Source organism: Lepidochelys kempii, chromosome 7, assembly GCF_965140265.1.
Source record: "Lepidochelys kempii isolate rLepKem1 chromosome 7, rLepKem1.hap2, whole genome shotgun sequence".
Classification (NCBI taxonomy): Eukaryota; Metazoa; Chordata; order Testudines; family Cheloniidae; genus Lepidochelys; species Lepidochelys kempii.
The window spans coordinates 23,224,042-23,250,523 of record NC_133262.1 but is presented as its reverse complement, the minus strand read 5'-3'; the positions used below and the strand labels follow the sequence as shown (position 1 = coordinate 23,250,523).

General features: G+C 48.6%; 1 protein-coding gene across 1 annotated transcript; it reads right to left on the bottom strand.

The window, feature by feature from the left end:
• Positions 1-2,785: 2,785 nt before the first annotated feature.
• On the bottom strand, positions 2,786-26,107 carry SEC61A1 (SEC61 translocon subunit alpha 1). Its single transcript, XM_073351378.1, has 12 exons — positions 25,970-26,107; positions 21,913-21,980; positions 21,143-21,208; positions 20,963-21,041; positions 19,868-19,999; positions 18,878-18,987; positions 18,473-18,626; positions 16,004-16,164; positions 14,952-15,149; positions 14,318-14,509; positions 13,135-13,211; positions 2,786-4,716 (listed from the first exon to the last, which is right to left on the bottom strand). The coding sequence occupies exons 1-12, from the start codon at positions 25,974-25,976 to the stop codon at positions 4,530-4,532; spliced, it is 1,431 nt and encodes a 476-aa protein (XP_073207479.1). The 5' UTR covers positions 25,977-26,107; the 3' UTR covers positions 2,786-4,529.
• Positions 26,108-26,482: the final 375 nt, after the last annotated feature.

Genomic DNA, 26,482 nt, shown 5'->3' with positions numbered 1-26,482 from the left:
GCGTTTTCAACATCAAGGAACTAGTGCCTTGAACTGCAGTAGAACAGCACCCCCCAGTGGGAAAGCTGCCATTACAATTTCAAGAGAGTTCTTCAGGGATGTTTGGATAAACTGGAAGATCCTCTTTCACAGAACAAAAAGTTTCAACAAGCAGTCATTGTTTGAACACCTGCAGATGTCCCTGGACAGCTGGGAGGATGCCAGCGATGTTGATCCTTGCTGGCCAAAGTTCAAACTGCGACCTTTTTAGGCAGGAAGTAGGCAAAGGCTAGAATTTCATGTAAAAAATCTGGCAAAGAGAAAGGTAGAAAAACTCTAAAGGTAGACAGTCCAAGCAGCATACGAAATAAGAGAGCTTCAAAATTTTGTTAGCTTTCCTCCATATCCTTGTACACTTCTTTGTGAAAGCCTCGTCCTCCATCAGTGAGTACATCCACTGGGCCATAATGCCCTTCCCAAGGGCATAAACTTCAGTCAGCATACTGAGAGATATCAGGAAACTGCGTTAGCATTCCAGACACCCACAAAGCTGACTGAGCACCTGTCAGTTATGTCATACCCTGTCAATAAGCAAACAGCAGTGCACAAAAAGGTGCATGCGACTTTGTGAAGCTGGAGGGAACTGAAGGCCACCAGAAACATGTCAATGCTTACCGACACTGACTGAAAGGGAGATCAAGTGGGAAAAGCAGAGGCTGGAGTCAAGATTCCACATTTATTGAAGATTTACCCTAACTAGCATATTGCGCAAGTCATAATTTGTCTTACACCGCAGTGACAGACACAGAGGTGCTCAGTAGCTGAGTTGCAAAGTGCTTTGCCACTGTAAATAAATTCTCCATAGTGCTAGCTACAGTTGTACCAGGGACTGGCCCCCTCTCCACACAATCCATTTAGAATATTGCCTACAACAGGGGTTCTGAAGATTTTCCTTGGTGAAGACAACTTTTTAACAGAAAAAAACAACCACAAAAAACGAGTACTTGTGGCACCTTAGAGACGAAAATTTGGGCATAAGCTTTCGTGGGCTAAAACCCACTCCATCGGATGTATGCAGTGGAAAACACAGTAGGAAGACATATACACACATATATACATACACACACAGACACACACCACGAAAAATGGGTGTTGCCATTTCAACTGTAATGAGACTAATCAATTAAGGTGGGCTATTATCAGCAGGAAGAAAAAAAACTTTTGTAGTGATAACCAAGATGGCCCATTTCAAACAGTTGACAAGAAGGTGAGAGTAACAGTAGGAGGAAAATTGGCAAAAAAACTAATTTCCCCATGCTAATTTTCCCCCTACTGTTACTCTCACCTTCTTGTCAACTCTTTGAAATGGGCCATTCTGATTATCACTACAGAAGTTTTTTTTCCTCCTCCTGCTAATAGCTCATCTTAATTGATTAGTCTTGTTACAGTGGGTATGGCAACACCCATTTTTTCGAGTTCTCTGTGTGTGTATATCTATCTACCTACCTTCCTACTGTATTTTCCACTGCATGCATCTGATGAAGTGGGTTTTAGCCCACGAAAGCTTATGCCCAAATAAATTTGTTAGTCTCTAAGGTACCACAAGGACTCCTCGTTTTTTTTGCTGATCCAGATTAACACAGCTACCACTCTGAAACATTTTTAACAGCGATTACCTTATGGACGCCTCCCCTCATATCTACAATTGTGTGGACCACTTCCTCTCATTTGTGATCACAAAATATCCCTCTGGCAACTACAACTATTGCTTACGAAGCAAGTATTTACATAATTTCAGATGTCCTTTTTTCCAGCTGCTAAAGTGCATTGAACAGCACCATAACCCCATTCTGCTGCCCACACCACTTTTAAGAATCTCTACTCTACAGTGGCATTACAAATGACAGCACAGGTTGAACTTCACAAGAGCAGGGAGAAGCGTATTTTCAGGGGAAGGAAAGAATGCCTCCTAAAAGGCAAATTAACGTCTTCCTTCCCCACCACATCAGAAACATGCAACCTCAGAGGACAGGGCAGAAAATAGTCTGAAACCACTCACCCCTTGATTCTTTTAATGAAATAGGGTTATGCTACAAAGAACGTTGGTAGAGACACACTTAGTAACATTTAGATATTGGGCAATACTTCAGCTGTTATCAACCTCTGTTGGTTTTTTCACCTCATCATCCCCATCTTGATTCTCATTTGCGTGTCTTAGACACCTGCTGAATCCTGCTTTATACCTAGATCTTAAATTCTCTCTGGGGCAGGAACTGTCTTTGTATACTCTTTAGTACGCATCAGTCTTACCATTCATTTTAAGAGTCTTTTAGGCATGCACTTGCAGCAGTATTTAAAGCACTAAAAGTCAACTGTTAGTTCCAAAGATGTACTTTATTTAATTATAAAGCAGATTAGAATAAAAACAAAAAGCTAATGCCTAACCAAACATCCACTGTATGATCATCAGATCCTGCCTTCAGGACGTATCTGCTTGAAGATGTACAAAGTTCCACCACTAGGCAACAAAATACAGATGCACAGAACAAGTGCTATTCACCAGAAACTCCAGAACTGTTGGTCTAAACTGCAGCCAGTTCTAACTGAAAACGCAAATACACTTCTAGCCCAGCCAGAACTGTGTGCCCAGAAGTGAGGCCCTTGACTGGTCTTTCTGAAAGACACCCCCTTTCCCCCACATCAAAAGTCACCTCTGAACTCTCTCAGATTTTGCATCAAAAACTCTGTTGTCACATGCTGCTATACCAAAACAGACCCTCGATAAAAAAAACAGACGAATGTAGTGTGAAGTTAACAAGTGGACTTTTATGACATTTTCTTTATTCATGGCTACTTTATTCCATTACTTTTGCCCTTTTTCTAATTCAGGTCCTTGTCCCATTTTAAGCGTTTAAGTTTCTATTGATAGGTACATAGTATACAGAGCCTGCAGCATTCTCATACATTTGTTAGAGCTTGGTGGCAAATACAGCAAGAGTTTCTGGCTCTGGCTCTACTTTTCTCAGGAACATATAATAGAAAAGATTCTGTCACTCAAAGCACAAACCATCTTTTACGTTTTCAGAGTAACAGTAGAATATACAGTCATATTGGTGCAGTACAGAGAAACACTTCAACACTACCCCTTCCCATTCTGGTTCCCAGGTTGACCAATACTGTTTGAGGAAGAAACTTTACTTGCAGGATTCCTTTGCACACAAAATGTTTGCATTTGTCAACATTTAAGGTGCCAAGGATCAATCTAACTTAAAATTAGAAGTTGAGGATTTTTTCCCCAGTTTCCTTTAAGCCTTTTAAGGTGACTTCTCCATTTTGATAGGAGCGGCCCTCAAAACGAAACAGGAGGCCACAGGTGTCCAGGCAAGTGTTTTCACTCCACACTATTCAAGTCAGCACGGGTATATTTTAAACATACTTCAGAGATGGCAAAAGGATGCCTTTTACATGGGGAGTGACAAAGTTATCAGACTAATCTCCTGTCCAGGACCATAAATTAGGTACTTTGGGACAGATATGTCAATTACACTTGTGGCATTCTGTAGCAATGAATCTCATACAATTCACTAGAAACAAGCAGTCAGATGAGGATATCCTCATTGCTGCTAGACTATTACTTATTTTTAATGAGAGAAGCCTTGGTTTATCAAAAGACAAAATTAAGATTTGCCTCTAAAAAGTTGTGACATGCAATCCCCAACTAGTTTCACTGCCAGAGCTAGAAATCACTGTGGTCAATGGTAGTTAGAACATTTACAAGGCTTCCCCATATTACCAAGTTTTAAGGTTACAACTCCTAGGCACAGTAATTGCTTCCCCCTTGAGAAACCTAGACTGACCTGAGTTTTCAGCTTACGGAAGGGAAAGCACTTCTAACCTCTACAGAAGCTAGGCAACAGTCTCAAGCCAATATTCAGCATTTGACAAGACCTAGCTTAGTTTACAAGACATTTGGAAGTAGAGACACCTTTGTAAAAATACACTGAAAATGCTTCACCAAATATGCCATATTCCAAAAAATATACAAAACTGAACATATTAAACATTGTTTGTGCTTACAACCATAATTAATGAACTCCAGCATCAGAGGAAGAGATTTCTCTCAGCTAATCCACTGCAGAGGAGTTGCAAACACAGTATATATAGAAAAAACATCCCTTCCAATACATAGCCCTCCCCCCATGTCTATTTATCTAAGCCTACAAAGGCTTGATTCATTCATCCATCTATCATTCCTGCAAGGGGATGAAAAATTAAAGTGTCAAACTAAATCCAATTCAGGAAGTTGGTTTTCCTAATAAGTAATTAAAAATAAACAATTTTCTTTAAAAGTGTTTTTGCACATTTTCCAACAATTTATAAAAACACAAACAATATGCTAAAAAGTGAACAAAAGGAAATGTACTTTGGAAACATTATTAAAATACATGTTCCTATAGCATGATGTGCCCGAGTTTGTTTTATTTCTTTTCACCTGACTGGATAATTCAAGAATACGCCTCCCCCTTTCCTAGGTCCATCAGAAGCTGGGTTTAGAAAAGAAGAGCTCCCATGCTCCCAACTTCACTCTGTTCCTTTACAAAAATTTCAAAGTACTGGTAAATGATAGTAACAGCTAGTAAGATTCCAGTTCCAGACCCAATTGCCCCAAGGAAGTCTGCCAGGACAGAGAGAGCACCAATGCAGAGACCACCAAACGCAGCAGCTGTGGGAATGTACCTGTAAAATACAATGGTAAAAGGAAAAGCACAGTCAGACATCATGCTACCTTTCGCACCAGGGATTGGTATTCCTGTAGGACAGTAGTCCCCAAACTTCAGGGTCATATTCCGCCCCCACCCCCACCAGCACTGTATCCCTGTCCATTCCCCCCCGCAGCCCGAGAAGTGGCCAGTGGTAAGGGGGCCAAGGCTGGGGCCATGGGCCAAGGCTGGGGGCAGGAGTGGAGTTGCAGCTAGCCTGCAATGGGGGCTGGCAGCTGGGCCCACGGCCAGGTGCAGCTCTGCTCCCAGCCTCAGCCCCAGACCAGGAATGGAGCCATGGCCAGTGGCCGGTACTGGTGCGGCGCCGGGAGCGGAGCCAAGCCAAGATTGGGGACAGGGCTGAGGACGGGGAGGGCCTGGGTGGCACTCCCTCCCCACCCCCATGGGGGCTGGCTCAGGCCACACCATGCCGCCCCAAAGGTTCCTCCATGCCCCCCTAGGGTGCCGCACCCCACACTTTGGGGACCTCTGCTGTAGGATATACCTATCTGGGAGAACAGTCTGAATCAACGAGGTGAGTGTTTTCTATGAGGGAAAAAAATCAATCCCTTTAAAAGAACAGGAAGCTAGACCTCATACAACTAGGCATCTTAAATACCTTTTCAGCAGCTCCCCTGCAGCTTAAGGTAACTATTACAAATAAAAACAAAGGCCCTCAGTAGCAAAACACCCTCTTCCTCCCTGGTCCAGCAATCCAAGAGGAGGAACATGCACTAGGCTCGGCATACTAGGTAAGGAGCCCCAAGCATGGCCCAGCTGAGGACAAACATCACCAAGCTGCCTGGGAATGGAATGGACTAGACTACAACCAGCCACATCTTTAAACACAGCGGCAGCCAATGGCAATTCGATCCTAGAAAATGCACCATCTCATTTCAAGTGACTTGGAGCAAAGCAGGCTGGGACCTGTAGTCTCTCCACATATTACACCTCCATATTAGAGGTGAGAACTGCAGTGGGAAGCGCTGCAGAACTAAAAGGGTCACTGTGCCCCACCTCTGCACCAAGTAGTTTATTAAATACTTATTTGGGATTCAAAACAACATTATTTAGCACACCGTAGCTCTTACCCATAGAGGTATGTAACTGAGACATCTGCAAATGATTAATAATATTTCCTGTAACAGGTCACATTTTCAAAGCGTTGCAGAAACATTAAAGTGCTATTTAAGTGCTGAATATATTACTGATGATGCAGTAAAAATGCATGAAAATTGTTGCGTGCATGCAACCACAGCTCTTAAATTTTATCTTTCAGGCTTTTGCAATCCTCACAGCCACCAGCAGACTCAAAACCAATCAGAAAAGACAGTTACCTTTTCCGTAACTGGTGTTCTTTAAGGTGTGTTGCTCATGTCTATTTCACAGTAGGTGTGCGTGCTCGCCATGTGCACTGGTGTTGGATGTTTTTCCCCTAGCAGTACCCGTAGGGGAGCACCCCTAGCAACCGCTGGACCGGCGCCTCCATGGTGCGGTATAAAGGGCGCTGCGCACTCCCCCCACCCTCAGTTCCTTCTTGCCAGACAACTCTGACAGAGAGGAAGGAGGGTGGGATGTGGAATAGACATGAGCAACACATCTCGAAGAACACCAGTTACGGAAAAGGTAACTGTTTTTTCTTCTTCGAGTGATTGCTCATGTGTATTTCACAATAGGTGATTCCAAGCTATATCTGTTGGAGGTGGGTAGAAGTTCACAAATTCCCAGCACGGAGCACAGCCTTGCCGAACCCAGCATTCTCCCTCATCTGGGAGATGATCGCATAATGCGACGTGAACGTGTGAACTGAAGACCATGTGGCAGCCGTGCAAATGTCCTGAATGGGGACATGGGCTAAAAAGGCAGCAGACGAGGCCTGCACCCTAGTCGAGTGCGCCCGCACAATCGATGGCGGCGGAATTCCAGTCAGATCACAACAGGCACGAATACACGAGGTGATCCAGTTGGAGAGCCATTGAATGGAGATCGGCTGACCTCTCACGCGTTCGGCCAAGGCAACGAACAGCTGCGAAGACTTCCTGCACGCTCCAGGTAAAAGGCCAGAGCCCATCTCACATCCAGCTTGTGGAGGCAGCGCTCCTTACTGGACGCATGGAGCTTGGGGCAAAGGACCAGCAGGAAAATATCCTGACCTATGTGGTAGGCGGAGAACCACCTTTGGGCGGAGCTGTACCGTATCCTTATGGAACACCGTGTACGGGGGCTTGGAGGTCAGGGCCCCAAGTTCCAAGACCCGCGGTGCCAACGTGATCACAATGAGGAAGGCTACCTTCCATGAAAAGTGCAAGAGCACATAGCTAGTGGCTCAAACTGGGGGCCCATCAGCCAGGCCAGCATCAAGTTCAGGTCCCACTGCGGGACAGGGGGCCTAACGTACGGAAAGAGACGATCCAATCCCTTAAGGAATCGGCCAGCCATAGCATGGGAGAACACCACGTGCCCCTGCACTGGTGGGTGGAAGGCTGATAAGGCAGCCAAGTGCCCCTTGACGGACGAGGGTGCCAGGCCCTGGGCTCTAAGGTGAAGGAGGTAGTCCAAAATGAGCTGGATCGGGGAAGTCATGGGGGAAGCGCCCTGCTCATCTGCCCATTAGGAGAACGTAGACTATTTTGCCAAGTAGGCTCGGCACGTGGAGGGTTGCCTGCTTTCCAAGAGGACACAGTGAATCCTTTCCGAGCACATACTTTCCTCCCGGCCTAACCATTGAGCAGCCACATGGCATGGTGAAGTGCCACCAGGTTGGGGTGGGGGAGGCAGCCCTGGTGCTGGGAGAGCAGGTCCGGGCGGGACGGTAGCGGCCATGGCGGGGCAACAGCGAGGCTCATGAGGGTCCTATACCAATGCTGCCTGGGTCATGCTGGGGCATTCAGGAGGACCTGGGCCCTGTCCATCTTTATCTTTTCCAGGACCTTGCTGATCAGTGGGAATGGGGAAAAGGCATAGAGAAACTGGCCTGACCAGGACAGGAGGAAGACATCAGAGATAACACCCTGCCCCAGCCCCCCCAGGAGCAGAACCGGAGACAGCGAATCTTCTGTCAAGTTGCGAACAGGTCCACCTGGGGAGTTCCCCACTCTTGGAAAAGTCTGTGTTCCACCTCTGGGTGAAGAGACCACTCATGCTAAGAGGAGAAGTCCCTGCTCAAGTGATCAGTCCACAAGTTCCGGGTGCCCGGTAGGTGGTAGGCCTGTAGGCAAATGTTGTGGGCTATACAGAAGTCCCACAGCTTGAAGGATTCCAGGCAGAGGGCAGAGGATCAGGCCCTGCCTTGCCTGTTGATGTAAAACATCGAGGCCGTGTTGCCCGTGAGAATCCTGACCACCCTGCCCTCCAGGTGCGAACAGAAGGCCATGCATGCCAGGCGGACCACCCACAGCTCCTTGACATTTATGTGGAGGGCCAGGTTCTCTGCAGAACACAGACCTTGGGTCTGAACATCTCCCACATGGGTTCCCCACCCCAGGTCCGATGCGTCGGACACCAGTTCCAGCAACAAGGGCCTGCCTTTGAACAAGTCCCCATAGACCATGTTCCCTGCGGAGGACCACCACTGAAGGGAGGTGATCACCAGTTTGGGCACAGTGAGGACCTGGTCCATCCTGTCTCTGGCCCAGGAGAATGCAGAGGCCAACCAGAGCTGGAGGGGCCTCATACTGAGCCTGGCGGCACGAACCACATATGTGCACGCCAACACGTGACCCAAGAGCTGGACACACGCTCTGACTGTTGTCATTGTGACTCTGTTGATGAGCCCTTTCAGGGTCTCAAAACTGTCCGGTGGGAGGGAGGCTCAGGACCGCCCTGATTGTACTGGGACTAATGTGACTTGGTGTCATTCACTTACAGGCCCAGAGTGGTGCATGTGAACATAAGGAGCGCCATGTGGTCCCATACCTGCGATTGGGTGCTGCCCTTGACCAGCCAGTTGTCCAGAAAAGGGAAGATCTGGACCCCACGGCGCCTGAGGTAGGCCGTCACCACAGACATACACTTCGCAAATACCCTGAGGGCAGTGGACAGGCCAAATGGGAGGACTGTAAACTGGTAGTGTTCCCATCCCACCGTGAAATGTAGGAAGCGTCTGTGCCCCTCGAATATATGGATGTGGAAGTACACAGCCTGCAGATCGAGGGCGGTGTACCAGTCCCCGGGATCCAGGGAGGGAATGATGGAGGCCAGGGAGACCATGCAGAACTTGAGTTTCATCATATACTGTGTGACAAAGTTCCTCCTGTGCCTTGTGAGTCCTGCACTTATTGGTGGATTTTCTCACCTCAGAGGTTCATGGCAGCCCTCAGTTTGGCCACTTTCGTGGCTCAAACCTGCCTTTCACTCAGTTAGCCTCATCACTGGCCAGCATGGGGAAAAGGAAGAACAATCCCCACAGTCTCTGCTGATCCACCCAGTGGATTGGGGAACAGGCCAGAGACCTTCCCTTCTGGTGGAACCCACAGTCCAATTCAACTCCTCTGGCATCAAGTAGGGAGTTGGGGGGATTGAGGGAACCCGGGCTCAGCCTCTACTCTGGGTTCTAGTCCAGGGCCCTGTGGATTGCAGGTGTCTACAGTGGCTCCTGTAACAGCTGCGTGACAGCTACAACTCCCTGGGCTACTTCTCCATGGCCTCCTCCCAACACCTTCTTTATTCTCACCACAGGACCTTCCTCCTGATCTCTGATAATGCTGGTACTTCTCAGTCTTCTAGTAGTACGCCTTCTCACTCTCAGCTTCTTGCGCCTCTTGCTCCCAGCTCCTCGCACACACGCCACAAACTGAAGTGAGCTCCTTTTTAAACCCAGGTGCCCTGATTAGCCTGTCTTAATTGATTGTGGCAGCTTCTTGATTGGCTGCAGGTGTTCTAATCAGCCTGTCTGCCTTAACTGTTTCCAGAAAGTTCCTGATTGTTCTGGAACCTTCCCTATTACCTTGCTCAGGGGAAAGGGACCTACTTAACCTGGGCTAATATATCTGCCTTCTAACACTCTCCTGTAGCCATCTGGCCTGACCCCGTCACAACTGGTTCAAGCCTCGCAGGTCCAGGATGGGCCTGAGCCCCCCTTTGTTCTTCGGGATAAGGGAGTAGCGAGAGTAGTACCCCTTGCGCTTGAACTCTGCTAGAACCACCTCCACCGCTCCTAGGCCAAGGCGCCACCCCCCCTCCTGATCGAGCAGAGCCTCGTGAGAGGGCTCCCCCTATGGGTACTGGGTGGGAGAGTGGTTGGGCGGGGTAGAGGTAAACTGGAGGGTGTAGCTCCGAGAGATAGTGCTGAGGACCCATCGGTCCAAAGTCAGCTGCGACCATTCCGGGAGAAACGCACACAACCGGTTTGAGAAAGGAAGCTTTGAGGATGGATCCCTGATGTTAACTGTTAAGTTGCCCCTAGGCGTACCATCAAAATTGCCGTTTCCCTGCCTGTTTGCCCTTGGAGGACCCAGGCTGGGGGGCAGACTGAGACTGCCTCTGTGGGTGTTTTTTTATAGTCCTGCGACTTTTTATAAGGGAGCTCGTATTTAGAGTGGGTGGCCTATCTTAAGAGTCTTAAGCGTAGTGCGGGAGTCTTTCAGGCCACGCAGTTTTATGTCGGTGCCGCAGCAGGTGCCTCAATGGACAGCCCAGACAGCAGGAGCCATGATGCCCTTCTCATGGACACCGCGGAGTCTATGGACCACGCGGCTGTGTCCGCCACATCTGATGCTGCCTGCAGAGTTGCCTTGGCAGCAGCTGTACCCTCCTCCACCAGAGCTTTGAACTCCTTCCTGTCATGCTCCTGAAGGGAGTCCCTGAACTTGGGCAGAGAGCTCCATAGACTGAACTCATAACAGCCCAGGAGAGCCTGATGGTTTGCCACCTGTAACTGGAAGCTCGAGGACGAATAAATTTTTCTGCCAAATGAGTCCAGCCTCCTTGAATCCTTTTTTTTCGGAGTAGGGGCTGGTTGGCCCTGCTGTTCCCTGTGGTTGACCGACTCGACCACCAGGGAGTTAGGAGCAGGGTGGGTGTATAGGTATTCATGTCCTTTGGTGGGTACAAAATATTGCATTCCGCTCTCTTCGAGATGGGGACCAGTGAGGCCGGGGTTTTCCACAAGGCATTTGAAATCTTCACCACCCCTTCGTGGAGTGGCAAGGCCACTCTGCCCGGTACCGAGGCAGACAGGACATTAAAAAGAGAGTCCAAGGGCTCCTCCACCTTCTCTGCCTGAAGGTTGAGGTTTGATGCCACTCTTTTCAATAGCTCCTGGTGGACATTAGAGTCCTCCTGTGGGACGGAGGGAGGAGGGACCATAATCACCTATCCAGGGGAGGGCAAGGAGACAGGCGCAGTACTTTGCGTGTCCACCAGCACCGGAGGATCCACCACCTGGTCGCTCTCTGGGCACAGCACCAAAGATGTGCGTCCTGCCAATTCCTTCCTCAGAGGCCAGGAGAGGGTGGCCGATGGCTGTTCTGAGGCTCCTGCCACAGAGCGAGCCCCCAGTAGGAGATGCATCGGGGACCATGGTGCCCACTGGTACCACTTCACCGGCCACAGGGCCCAGAGCCACTGCACCTGCTGTGGCACCGACGGAACTGGCTGTGGGCCTAGCTGGCCTGGCCCATCGGTGGACGACTATGAAGAAAGGCTGGGGCTGACGTATGACCTGCCGCTGTCCCTGGACCGGGAGGAGCGCCGACCACAAGACCGTGACCCCGACGTGAGGGAACAGTACTGCTGGTAGCAGCTGCTCTGAGATCAGCTCCGGCAGGTGGATCCGAGCCGGCAATTGACGCCTGGGGCTGTGGGAGCAGTGTCATGGCGGGGTCCTGGAGCGCGACGATGAAAGGGAATGGCGTCGATGTTCATGTCACAACTGGCTACTACAGCCCCTCTGAGATGAGTGTCATCTGCCTCAGTCTCATCGGTGTCCATTCCTCGAGGTGGAACGGTGCCTGGAGTCTGTCAGATGGAACCCAGCCAGACAGCCTGGTGGGGAGGTTGACAGCAACCTACGTGGACTACGCCCGGGATGGTCACTGAGCGGCGAACGGCGTCGGGAACATTCCCTGGTACAGAGTCGAAGGCAACTGCAGAGATCCCAGGAGCAGCTTGCCTCTGGACCGTGGGGCCAACATTGGCGGTGCTCCTGGTACTGGCATGGACATAACATCCTGGGCTGCTTGCAGGGCCTCTGGGGTAGAGGGCATCCGGATATCTGGGGAAGCCTGCTCCGAACGGGCCAGGCTACTCAGCTCAACCTGAGTCGGAGGCCTACCCAACACGGACCTAGCCTCTCCCCCCAGTCTTGCTCCGGTGCAGCGGCAGCGAAGGCCTCTTCTTAGCCTTCTTGGCATGCCCCACAGACAGGGAGCGGTGCCAACTGGTAGATGGCGCCGGGAGGTCTTCACGCACCGACACCACGGTACCCCGTGCCAACTCGGAGCGGTGCGCCGGAGTCAGGGTCAATGCCGACTCCAACAGGATGGCCTGCAGCCGAACGTCTCTCTCTCTCTCTCGGTCCGAGGCATGAATGACTTGCAAATCTTGCAACTATCGCTAAGATGGGTTTCACCCAAACTGCAGAAACAGTCTGCATGCGGATCACTCACAGGCATCGGCCACCTACAAGTGTCACGCGACTTAAAACCCAGGGCGCAGGGCATGCCCCAACCTGGGCACGCTAACTAAACCAAACCTAACTACAGATACCATACACTGAACGAACAAGAGTTCTGGGGACGAGCTGCAGCAAAGCTGGAGCCGAGCAGTTCCAAAGCACCTTCGCTGACGTCAAGAAGGAACTGAGGGTGGGGAGAGCGCGCAGCACTCCTTATACCGCGCCATGGAGGCGCCACTCCAGGGGTCGCTAAGGGCGCTCCCCTATGGATACTGCTAGGGGAAAAACTTCTGACACCGGTGCACGTGGCGAGCACCTGCACCTATAGTGGAATACACATGAACAATCACTCGAAGAAGAATAACGGCTTACGAAGTTAAGTGATTCCATACTCATCACCCTGCAATGGAGGGCTTTTGGAGGTACCTTGGCCAGCTGATTGCTAGCCTGTTTGTGTGAGAGCTTTTATATTAGTGCGAGGACCCATATGTTTGCATGCTCACACCATGGCTGTCAGCAAGGACTGAACCCAGGACCTTCAGCACCAGACACAGGTCTACTAGAGCTAAATCCTTCAGCTGTGTGGTAGCAGTAGATTACAGTGTTTATAGGCCCAGCCTCCAGCAGGAGACATGACCTTATGCAGTAGGCTAGCATGTCACCCTAGAACTGAGCTTGAAAGGACATCCAAGTTCTAATCTTCTGAAGACAGTGCCTATTGTAGCACTGATATTACATGAACATTTGGTACATATAGCCACGGACATATTTGTAGCTCACCTGTTTAGTTCATGGACCATGGAGGTTTCTCTATGGCCCCTCATTACCATCTGTTGCTCTTTTAGTTGTTTGGCAACCTGTATTGAGCCAAGAAATTTAGTAAAGAAATTCAGTCTCATTTTTTTAGGTTAATTTCACAGAACCACCTAGGTATCTGGAATTGAAAGCATGACATTTCTGTGGTTACATGTCAGCCATCTTCCAAGAAACAGAATAAAAACAAAGTGGAGCTTTTCCCAATTATTATGTTTAAAGCGTAAAATGCCTTGTTCCAGTATTCTAAGCCATGATTAATAGAGTGACACACAAGCAAAACCCAGCCAAGATCTGTACAGAGTTCCAAGCAGGACCTCGGCCACATTTGGCAGCAAGCAGCCAGATCCATCCCAAATGAAAATATTCATTGTGCAAAACCTATTTCTTCCTAACTAAAACCTGCCATACTGTTAGCCACTTTACCATCTCCAATAGCAACAAGCAATTCAATTTAAGAATGAAATATTTTGTTCTTGAGTGTTACACATCTGAATGATTGAAGTTTAGATAGGCCAGCTACTGGTATATAGATGTGCTGAACTATTTTTAACATACCACCAATTAAGCAAGTTTGAAACACAGCTACTTCCAGTTATCAGTCCCTACAAAGATCCCATGAGAGCTTGTTTTTTTTCCAGGCACAGAAGTATTAAAATACTGTGTGTAGGTATTTAAGGAGATAATTACCCTCACACAGTGCAGCTGTCATCTGACCGCTATGCTCCATATGTAGTGCTCCAGGCTACACACTATGCTCCTTATGAAGTTTCTCTTTCATATTGTTCTGTTTCTTTCTATGCTACTCAAGTGATATTCAAGCATCTCAGATACATCTCTATTCCTACACCACCCACCTAGGGTTTTTTGGTGTGATCCAGTGAATAGGGCCCCAAATGGGAATCAGGAGATCAGGGTTCTACCTGTGTGCGTGTTTTCCCCTCTGTAAAATGGGGACACAAATGCTTGCCCAGCTTTAAGTGCTTTGCAATCCACAGACAAAAAGGCACTCCACGTAAGTAGTGGTATTACTAAGAGGCAAGGCTGGCACCAGGCTATATTGTCCATTTCACAATATTACTGCTGAAGTAGTAATTACTGCAGGATAATTCTCCTGGTTTTATCCTGTAAAACAATTTCTTTAACTTACATCTTTGGCAGAGGAGCCAGAAACTTCAATCCATGTCTTGGAGAAGAAAGCACAGGAGCCCAACATAAACACTATATAAACAACTGCATGGACAGGGTCTTCTAACACTGAACCAAAGGACTCAGGGGGTGAGAGATAGTAGCAAAGTCCACCGACTGGATAAGAGCGAGCAGGGCCTCCAGATGAAGTATCCTGAAAAGAAACAAATAAGTTTGTACTGTTTAGTTTTGTGTCCCTATTTATTAGCAGTTAGACTAACCCTGGTTAAATGCATCATCCCTTTTTTAATAGGTAGAGTTTGTGTGTGCACATGGGCTGCACAAGGGAATTCAAGTTTCAGATTATGAGCAGTTTCTAAAGATGGGAACACAAGGGACAAATGAAAAAATAAAAGATACTGGGTTTGCAAGGGAGGAAAAAGTAATAGCAAGCCACAGATTAAACACACACGGTAAATGTATTCCACAGTCAATAATGAAGGGAAAACATCACATGTTGGGCTGTTAGTCTCAATGTGCATAATTTTGCCAGGGAAAGTGTCACTATGTTTACAGAGATCATGTCGGAAGCTGGGCATTCTAGTGGGGCCCCTGTGTGGTGTAAAACAGGCTACAGAAAACAGGTGGATACTTACAGACCAGGTGCCCAGCAGGCTAACCAACAAGTTGCCACTGAAGCGAGCAGACAACATCTGGGAGATCACATACAGATTAGATACCAAGGCAGACTGAAGAATGATCGGAATATTGGAAGTATAGAACAGCTTGATAGGATAAGTGTTGTACTGGCCACGGTAGCGGGCAGATTTGATGGGGAGGTCCACTCGGAAGCCCTGAAAAATGCCAAGTGAAAACCCCACTGTAACTCTGAAATAAAACACAGACAGCAGAGGCACCACACAACTGCAGCACATGCAAGGTCTCCACAAAAATCTTGCCGTGAAGCATGTGAGTGTCAAAGACTCTGCTAGCTCAGCCCTTTACTTAAACCCTTCTGCCAAGACCTCAGACCCATTTAGATCGTTGCACAGGGCAGCTTAAATATGTGAATTTATGAAATGCCAAGATATTCAAAGGTGAGTCTGAAATTACAGGAAGAACTCAGCATAGTGCCCAGAGGTGGAAATTCCAAAGGTACACACAAAAAAACGGTTATTTACTACTTATTGGCCATTTTGCTGCAATAAATTCCAAAATGAACTCAGGTTTTTATGGGCTCATGGTATTTTCAGCAAAACGTTGAGGCATTTTTAGCAAGGTCTGTTAGTACACATCCATCATCTCTCTCAGTCTACAATAGTTCTCAAGCCTTTCAGGGGCCACAGAAAGCCAAGGGTGGAGTTCCAGCCTTTTCAGATCAAGTAACTGAAGCCCTGGCTGTTGCATGCACACCCAGAAGTCATTAGGAGTCTTCTGCATGCACTAAAAAGGTGAAGTTTAACTCTTCAAGCTGCAGAAAAAAAATCAATTTTTAAATACTCAGCCATGTCAATTCTGATTTAAAGCCACAAAAGAGCCAAAGATTTTGAACGTCTTAAATTCATATTTATCTTCACAATTGTCAGCTTTTCTATGGAAGTGCTGTCAGGATCTGTACTCAAAATTTATCAGACTGCATTTGTGAAACAGGTGACTTTACTACATCTACCAGCAGTGGTTTTAAACATTATTTTAGATTCTGACTGACCTGGAAGTAAATGACAACAGCAAAGACAAAAATGGTGGCAATCAGGTTCATGAGGTTAGGGAGGTTCTGGCGGTAGAAGGCCTCTCGGAGAGCTCTGACTTTGTCCGTACGAGTAGCCAGCAGATGGAACAGAGCAATAATGGCTCCTTCAAACTCCATTCCTTAAATGAGAAAGGGAGAGGGGAAGGACAATGAGTTCAGGTATCTTAATACCTGAATTAAGACATTAACTAGGCTTCTGAAATACACTATTTAGGGTGGGATTATCAGAAGCACTTGCTGTTGTCCTAACTCTGCTCCCACTAAAGTCAGTAAGGGTTTTACGATTGATTTCTATAGGATCAGTTAGGCCAATGCTGAGCACTTTTGAAAAATCACACCCTAAAGGCAATTCCTTCTATAAGGAACGTGTTAATACAGGGAAGAATGCAATTGTCTTCATAGCGTAAACTACATCTGCTAATTTCATACAGGTATGGATTCCACACCATTTGACTATTTTAGACAGTGCCAAAGAACATACTAGAAGACAAAACAATGATTCTATAAAACACAGGGAACAAGAGAGATGTAAACAGTACACTTTAGACCCACAGAATTCAGAGCATCCTGAAGCACTGAATTATCCAAAGAAGTTCAAGCAATTTGCACCTGAGAACACATTTCTTGTTAGAAATTTAGGTTTTCCAGAGTACTTATCAGCAACACAGAGCAAAACACAGCAGCATGGGATTAAAAGGGAAACAGAGTTGTAATCACTTTTTATGACAGAGTTACATTTCAAAGAAATGCATTGGTCTGTTTTCCTACTTTGAAGTTCTGTGCTTTGAGAACTCGCTATCACAAAGCAAGCGATTTTGACTCTCCTGTCCTGCTGAAAAATCACACAGAAAGAAGAGCGTTCAAAATTTATGGACCCAAGATTCTTAAGCAACAGCTTGGATTCTGCTATAACTATGAATTCTGTAGGACAAAACCACTGCCCTTTAAATAAAAGTGACATTTTGAAATGACCGACTCTCATGCCTCCCAGCAACCAATTCTGAAGATTGGGAACCATTAAGAAAGGGATCGATAATGCCACTACATAAATTCATGGGATGTCCACATCTTGAATACTGCACACAGTTTTGGTTGCCCAATCCCCAAAAAAGATATATTAGAATTGAAAAAAGTACACAGAACCGCCATAAAAATGACTGGGGTATGGAACACTTCCATCTGAGGATGTATTAAAAAGGCTGGGACTGTTTAGCCTGGAAAAGAGATGACTGAGGAGGGATATGCGAGACATCTAAAACAATCGTGACTGGTGTGGAGAAAGTAAATAAGGAAGTGTTATTTACCCCTTCACAGAACACAAGAACCAGGGGTCACCCAGTGAAATTAAAAGGCAGCAGACCAAAACAAACGTAAGGAAGTACTTCCTCACACAATGCAGTCAACCTGTGGAACTTGTTGCCAGAGATGTTGTGCAGGCCAAAAGTGTAACTGGGTTCAAAAAAGAATTAGGTAAGTTCATGGAGGATAGGTCCATCAATCTCTATTAGCCAAGATGGTCGGACCCATGCTCTGGGTGTCCTTAAGCCCCTGACTGCCAGAAGCCAAGACTGGACGACAGGATCATCAATAACTGCCCTGTTCTGTTCATTCCCTCTGAAGCATCTGGCACTGAGCAATGTCAGAAGACAGGAAACTGAGCTAGTTGGACCATTGGTCTGAGCTAGTATGACCATTCTTCATTCCAGAGTCTGACTAAAGCATACATTTAAGGAGACAGTAAAGATCTGGTGGAGGTATTCTGCATACTTACAATAAACAATGTAAAGTAAATGGAGAAAGCTGTGGACTGAACACTTGATCATCCTAGATTATAGAGTTACAGCTTATTTGCACAAATGAAATTAGTTGCCTTCCTGTGAGCACTCAATACTTCCATCTCCTCTCTCTACAGTTCTTCATGTCCCCTATGGAACCTCATTCCCTATCCTTGCAACTGAGGATGATTTGATTAGTCTTTGGAAAAAGTGCCACTCAAATCAACAATAGGGGTAGCTGCTGAGTGGCAGGAGGCACTCCCTCCCTCAAGAAAGGTAATATGCTGCTTATATACCATTCATCTTAAACCTCTGGAGTCTTCCCTCTCAGTATTTGCTTTACACATGCATTTCTACCTTGCATACAAACATCTCTATTATAATTAGGATTCCACTTGAAAAAATTACAGGAGTTGAGAGGTCAAGAGCAATATTTACTATTTAACTTAATTTCCTTATTTTTTTTTTCTTTTGTGCATAGAAACAACTTTTCTGTTGCTGAAATTCTCTGTGCTCTGGAAGGTTACTGTAGAAATTGCTATGTATGAGTGGAGCTTTAGAATGTGGGAAAAGAGCACATGAAGCTACTCAGATAATCTAGTCATCTTTCATATTACAGAATACTTAAATCTTAACACAAGCAAAGAGTCACCTCGGCCTGTGTTCACAGTGGTGGGGCTGAATGCCTTCCATACAATAGTCTCACAGATGTTGGTAGCAATGAAGAGAGAGATGCCAGAACCAAGACCATATCCTTTCTGTAGAAGCTCATCCAATAGTAGAACTATCAACCCAGCTACAAAAAGCTGCAAGAAAAGAAATAGCATTATTTACTGGAGACTTCATCCCTTTTTATTTTTTGTAATAATGCTGACTTAATGGAACAAAACATTTGTATCAACAATAACAAGGAGAAGATCAGATATCCTCTTTAGTTGGCAGACATGTGCGCTTTCCATTCTCCTCGCTCCTTTCCCATCACTCCATGGGGGTGCAGTTATGCAACAGGGAAGTATCGTTTTGAGGAGTGATGTAGAGGGTGTGGTATAAAAGTTACCTGAATTGTGATAAGCAAACAGATACCAGCACCCATCTCAGATGGGTCTCCATACATCCCTGTCATTACATAGACGATAGACTGACCAATTGTAATAATCATGCCGAACACTGTAAAAGACAACAAAAAATACTGTCAGTTTATAAGACATTTGCAGACCAGTGAAAAAAGGGTAGCAGGGGGAAGGAGTATACAAAAAACTAATGAAATAGACATCTAAATGCAATGTCAAAATGAAGTTTGAGCACTGAAGTCGGTCACTGGAAACTCTAGGATCAACAAAAACACTGCACAGCAGCAATGAGAGAAAACTAATCTAAACCTAAAAAAGATGAAGCAACATTCTCAATGTTAAACACTCTTGTTTGCAGGAAATATTTTTTTTAAATACAAAGTAAAACATTAAGCTGATACGTAAGCAATTTAGGTGAGTTTTTCTTCAGTAAACAGATTTTGGAATTTAATTGTTCCTTGTACAGAAACAAGTTGTAGAGAAGATCTGACTAAAATTAACTGAAATCTGTACATTACAGAGATATCTAGCAACATTTACTACTGAAAAGAGTCAACTTTGATGAGACTCAAGTCCTTTTAAAGTTCACACAAGAAGGACAGCAGCAGCACAGAATTGCCTCACCATTCTACCACATCAAATATGCCTCAATTACATTTAGAGGTCTGTGCGGTATTGGTATCTCCATGGTCCATTTAATATTTGGCCTCTCTGCTGAAACTGCAGCAGGGACACCATCACATGACAACCACTAAGAACTCAACTGAAACCCACCAGAAAATTTCAGATGGGCCAAGAAACAGCAGACAATAAATCAGAGTATTGAAGTACTAACAAATTCAGAATCAAGAAAACTAACATCTGGGGAGGCCTACACGTGCGATTTCAAGATTTTTCAGGCGATCAAGTTCACAACATCCATTGTTAATGTCAGGCCTCATTCTAGATGAGCCTCCTTGATATCAGCTGCTACTTACATTTTTGCGCCCCATTGAAGAGAGCTCTGTCTTTTGGAGTGTCCCCAACCTCAATTATCTTGGCACCAGCCAAGAGCTGCATGATGAGCCCGGAAGTGACAATGGGTGAAATACCCAGCTCCATCAATGTTCCTGTCAGATGCAGAAAGCCAATTGTTGCAGTTCACCATTTCCAGACCCCCATAAAGTGCAAAGTTTGACTGTTCATTCCTCCCACCTCCTCATGGTACAGACAGAACAATAAGAGACACGTGGCACCTCTTTCTCTGAGTCAGTTTAAAAAGAAAAGTTTTAGAAGCTAACTGAAGTTTGATTAAAATTAATTTGCAAGACAATGAATCATGCCTTAGTATCATGTGCCCTGCATTAAAATTATTGCTTTCTGGCGTACCTATGCCAGATATAAGATGGTATAGAAATGGTAAAGCTTCACTCTCCTCCTTTGAAGGATGACATTCTAATATTTTTTGGTATAATCATGTTTCTCAGTTACATGCACATCTCTGCACTTCCCATTTTGCTATAATCAATTGATTTGACCAGATACATATACACATACCTGAACTAGTATCAAATGGTGCACCGAAGTGATTGATACTGTATCTGATTTACATCAGCACAAAAAAGCTTCAGTGAGCAACTGGACAACTGAGCAGCCAGCATAGGTTTTACTCTGTGTGACCGACCAAAGGTGTCCGTAAGAAAAAAAAAGTACAAAGTACTTATAGCTGGGAATGTGCATCAGAATACATGGAATGTACTGCAGGAGTTTTATAATTTCTATTATATATGGGTATTTATGAGCTGTCTTGTTCCCACTTTCTCTCCAAAGGCTATTTTTCCTCCACTTGGCTATATGCAATTGATAATGTGTCTATTCATATATAATTTTAATGCATTTGTGCCAAATTCCAATCCCCAGATTTATCATTTTTTCTATTATACCATGTTTATTGCTCCAATCCAGATGTTCACTTCATTAGAAAAAAAAATCTATAAACAGACTAAAATCCCAACTGTTCAAACAAGCCAAGTTACACAGCCAGTGGAAGAAACCCTACGCTGGCAATTAAGTTATCTGAAGCAGGATCTTACCTCTATTTGAAGCCAGAATCACTCTCATCCAGTAGAAAGGATCTGCCGAGTCTGATGACATGATACCAAACAGGGGAATCTGAATTTCCAAGCAATGAAAGTGAAGTGGAGTTAAATTAAAGCGCTGACTTTGTTCTCCTCTTTATTTGAAAGGAAAATGAAAGAACATTACAAACATACCTGGCAGCATACTAAGAAGATGAAAAGCGTAATAGCTGTCCATAGCACTTTTTCCTTAAATTGAATCTGAAGAAAAAGACAGGAGTTAAACTGAATGGGTTGTCACTGGTCACAACAGCTCGTCTATTAAGCAAGTCAACTAAACTCTATCATGTAACTGCATACTTAGAGTAAAATACTAGAAAAAAGCAAATTATCAAGTCCCTTTTCATCCCATCTACACTATATGAAGTCTAGAAGGAAAGATGGTAAATCTTTAATGAAACTTTCATCCAAGCAAACAACCTTATGCAAGCAGTATAAGGTAATTCCAGTACTGATCCACTGAAATGGATTCTTAGTTTAATGGCCTACCCAAAAAAAAGCTCTCGGCAAAAATTCCAATCTAAGATTATTTGTTCAAATCAGCTGTCTTTAAGGGAGATGGGGGAAAAAGAAGAAGAGTATTTTGAATTTTAAGATACCATTTTTAGCTACTCTGAAATTAATTCTCTCTCATATATATATCATCATATACCTCAGGCCTTGCCGACACACAAAACTTGTACTGCTTCAATTGTACTGCTATAATTACAGCAGTACAACAACTACCATGGATGCACTCATGCCAGTGTAAAGATGATTTATACTGGGTACAACTGTTCACACTAGGGCTGCAATGGTGCAACTATTTCAGTTAAAAGTAACCGCACTGCTGACAGTTACACACCTTAGGCTTAGAAACCTTATCTCTTACAAATAGAGTTCTGAAGAACATCTCAAAAACATACCTTCCTTTCTGGCTTTTGAATTTCAGGCAAGATAACACAGAAGGGCTTGATCACTTCAAGAAATTTAACTGTAAATAAAATAAAAAGTTAGATGGTAAAGTGAACATACAGATATGGAATTTATGGCAATCCTGATGATTAGTCACTGACATGTTAAAAAAATGGAAATTTCTAAATTTGCAAGGGCTAGGGACTAGGTGGTCACCTCACCCTTACCTGTCCTAGGTACATCTGGCTAACTGCGCTAACAAGGCAGTTGCACCTTTGAACGAGTGTGATAACAAACAGCAAACTTATTATACATGGCTGATCTGGATATTTTGTAACTCTTTCTTGAGAAGGATGAGGAAGAGAATGTTAGTTTCATTAACTTATTTTGTCTTCTAGAGATATACTCTTCCACATCCTTCCAACTTCTATTTGATGGTGGTTATTTGAGGCATAAGGTGAATAACTGAATTTATGTGGAAAGGTGAAATTACTTTGGGGATGAATGAATGAACCCCTTAAAGGCACTAGTTAAACAGTTACTCAAACAATCCCACAAAATGTGTGTGAAACTGCTCACCAGCATGAGGAGGTTTATCCTTAGAAAGCCAGTGAGGTCTGAAAGTTACCATTTAAGGAAATGGGAGGTATCTATAATACAGGCCTGAACTATGAACTCTTCTTTCAGATTTAACAGTTATAAAATAAACTGTTTTTCCAAGACAGGAACATAAGGTCCAAGGAAATTCAAAGGGAGGTAGGCTGAATCTCTCAGGACAACAGTCGAATCTCAGACTGCAGAAATTATGTGGTAGGATTTACTTCCTTTATATCCATTTCATGGAAGACAGCACAAGAGCACTGAAACATGAACGCTTTCAGTAGCTCTGTGGAAATATGAAATTGATACTAAATGTACCCTGTTTAAGTCTAGACCAGAAACAGTTTACTAGATATTAAGCTATTAATTTCCAACAGAAATTTCTTAGATTGTGGTTTTTCACTTTCTGTAAATACCGCATCTACCTTTTACAACAATGAAACCAAAATTCTTTTCCAGAACCTGACCAGTTCCTCCTCCTCAAACAGACTATCTTGAAGCTTCTATTAACTAGGGACATGAACATCTTTCATTGCTGTGGGTTTCTGTTATTCAGGAAGAATGACTGATTTTTAGCTTAGGCCATGATCCACTCAGCTTGCAGTTTCTTTTACTATGGCACTCCTACTAAACTTTAGATGATCCACAGGCAAGTGAAGCCAAGAGTACCTGTCAAGTAATCTAGCCTGACCTCCTGGAATCATACAGAGCCTTCCCTACCATAAGAAAATTTGTATTTGCTACTTTGCATGCTGCTGAAAATTTCTTTCCTGATGTCATCAAAATTAGAATGCCCAGCTAATAAGAAAAGCCTAAGCAAGGGTAGAAAGGATGCCAACATGAGAAAGCTAACCCTGATCCTAATACGAGCAAATTTACAAGGCAGCAGAAACAGGAAAGGAAACGAGGAAAACTGTGTTTGACTGCTCAGCGTGCACATTCATATTACAAGAAGATAATCTTGTTTTAATAGTTTGATAAAAAAATAAGACCTATAATGTGTCAAAAACAGCATTATGAGCCGAACACGGCTCTCAGAAATGTAACCACTCCAATACCCCCCATAGGGCCTAGAGCCAAACACAGGTTAGTGGGGAAGAAAAGGGTCCTGGATGGACCCTGGGATAGCAGCAGATTTCAGGAAGCAATAGCACCTCCCAGCCCCTGCACAAAGAGTACACTGCCAACCCGGGGCACAGCTGGGGGGGGGGGAGAGGGAGGGCAGCGGGGCGCCGCCAACCCGGGGCACACCTGGGGGGGGGAGAGGGAGGGCAGCGGGGCGCCGCCAACCCGGGGCACACCTGGGGGGGGGGGAGAGGGAGGGCAGCGGGGCGCCGCCAACCCGGGGCACACCTGGGGGGGGGGGAGAGGGAGGGCAGCGGGGCGCCGCCAACCCGGGGCACACCTGGGGGGGGGGGAGAGGGAGGGCAGCGGGGCGCCGCCAACCCGGGGCACACCTGGGGGAGGGGGAAGAGGGAGGGCAGCGGGGCGCCGCCAACCCGGGGCACACCTGGGGGGGGGGGGAAGAGGGAGGGCAGCGGGGCGCCGCCAACCCGGGGCACAGCTGGGGGGGGGGGAAGAGGGAGGGCAGCGGGGCGCCGCCAACCCGGGGCACAGCTGGGGGGGGGGGGGAAGAGGGAGGGCAGCGGGGCGCCGCCAACCCGGGGCACAGCTGGGGGGGGGGAAGAGGGAGGGCAGCGGGGCGCCGCCAACCCGGGGCACAGCTGGGGGGGGGGAGAGGGAGGGCAGCGGGGCGCCGCCAGCCCGGGGCACAGCTGGGGGGGGGGAGAGGGAGGGCAGCGGGGCGCCGCCAGCCCGGGGCACAGCTGGGGGGGGGGAGAGGGAGGGCAGCGGGGCGCCGCCAGCCCGGGGCACAGCTGGGGGGGGGAGAGGAAGGGCAGGGGGGCGCCGCCAGCCCGGGCACAGCTGGGGGGGGGGGAGAGGGAGGGCAGCGGGGCGCCGCCAACCCGGGGCACAGCTGGGGGGGGGGGGGAGGGAGGGCAGCGGGGCGCCGCCAGCCCGGGGCACAGCTGGGGGGGGGAAGAGGGAGGGCAGCGGGGCGCCGCCAGCCCGGGGCACAGCTGGGGGGGGGAAGAGGGAGGGCAGCGGGGCGCCGCCAGCCCGGGGCACAGCTGGGGGGGGGAAGAGGGAGGGCAGCGGGGCGCCGCCAGCCCGGGGCACAGCTGGGGGGGGGAAGAGGGAGGGCAGCGGGGCGCCGCCAGCCCGGGGCACAGCTGGGGGGGGGAAGAGGGAGGGCAGCGGGGCGCCGCCAGCCCGGGGCACAGCTGGGGGGGGGGAAGAGGGAGGGCAGCGGGGCGCCGCCAGCCCGGGGCACAGCTGGGGGGGGGGAGAGGGAGGGCAGCGGGGCGCCGCCAACCCGGGGCACAGCTGGGGGGGGGGAGAGGGAGGGCAGCGGGGCGCCGCCAGCCCGGGGCACAGCTGGGGGGGGGGGAGAGGGAGGGCAGCGGGGCGCCGCCAGCCCGGGGCACAGCTGGGGGGGGGGGAGAGGGAGGGCAGCGGGGCGCCGCCAGCCCGGGGCACAGCTGGGGGGGGGGAGAGGGAGGGCAGCGGGGGCGCCGCCAGCCCGGGGCACAGCTGGGGGGGGGGGAGAGGGAGGGCAGCGGGGCGCCGCCAGCCCGGGGCACAGCTGGGGGGGGGGAGAGGGAGGGCAGCGGGGCGCCGCCAGCCCGGGGCACAGCTGGGGGGGGGGGAGAGGGAGGGCAGGGGGCGCCGCCAGCCCGGGGCACAGCTGAGGGGGGGGAGAGGGAGGGCAGGGGGGCGCCGCCAGCCCGGGGCACAGCTGAGGGGGGGGGAGAGGGAGGGCAGGGGGGCGCCGCCAGCCCGGGGCACAGCTGAGGGGGGGGAGAGGGAGGGCAGGGGGGCGCCGCCAGCCCGGGGCACAGCTGAGGGGGGGGAGAGGGAGGGCAGGGGGGCGCCGCCAGCCCGGGGCACAGCTGAGGGGGGGGAGAGGGAGGGCAGGGGGGCGCCGCCAGCCCGGGGCACAGCTGAGGGGGGGGAGAGGGAGGGCAGCGGGGCGCCGCCAGCCCGGGGCACAGCTGGGGGGGGGAGAGGGAGGGCAGGGGGGGCGCCGCCAGCCCGGGGCACAGCTGGGGGGGGGAAAGGGAGGGCAGCGGGGCGCCGCCAGCCCGGGGCACAGCTGGGGGGGGGGGAGAGGGAGGGCAGCGGGGCGCCGCCAACCCGGGGCACAGCTGGGGGGGGGGAGAGGGAGGGCAGCGGGGCGCCGCCAACCCGGGGCACACCTGGGGGGGGGGGGAAAGAGGGAGGGCAGCGGGGCGCCGCCAACCCGGGGCACAGCTGGGGGGGGGAGAGGGAGGGCAGCGGGGCGCCGCCAACCCGGGGCACAGCTGGGGGGGGGGGAGAGGGAGGGCAGCGGGGCGCCGCCAGCCCGGGGCACAGCTCGGGCACCCCTCCATCGCTCCCAGGCCCCGGCTGCGAGCCGACACTCACTCCCCATCTCGGCCGCTGTTGCTGTCCAAAGAGGGAGCAGAGGCCGGGCGAAGGCTCCTGCTCACTCCGAGAGACACGTCAGTGCTCGAGCCCCACCGGCCCCCTTCCGCTTCCTGCCACGCACGGGGTCGCCGGCCGAGCGCCTCCGCGCAGGCGCTGCAGACTTCCGGCAGCCCCAAGAACTACAATTCCCTGGCAGACTCCGCCGCCGCGTCCCGCCCTGGCCAGAGGCGCTATCGTTCCCATCATGCACTGCGCCCACCAGACACCACAACATCCAGCATGCACTACGGCAAGACGCACGGCGCAGACTATTCCCTTGTACCTATTGGACCCAGGGGACTATAAATCCCAGCATTCCATGCGCCTCCTTGGGTCTAAACGATCCCTCAAGGTGACCCATGGCCTGCTGGGACTTGTAGTCTTCGCGTGTTTAGTCTCCATCTTAAAGCTGGTTTCAGAGTAACAGCCGTGTTAGTCTGTATTCGCAAAAAGAAAAGGAGTACTTGTGGC

Excerpts from the sequence above, each read along its gene's own strand:
- SEC61A1 (XM_073351378.1), bottom strand. Across the intron at positions 21,042-21,142 it reads TCTTCTTAGTATGCTGCCAG|ATTCCCCTGTTTGGTATCAT; the intron begins GTATGTTTGTAA and ends TTGGAAATTCAG. Across the intron at positions 13,212-14,317 it reads CTGGCTCCTCTGCCAAAGAT|GTTGCCAAACAACTAAAAGA; the intron begins GTAAGTTAAAGA and ends GGCTCAATACAG.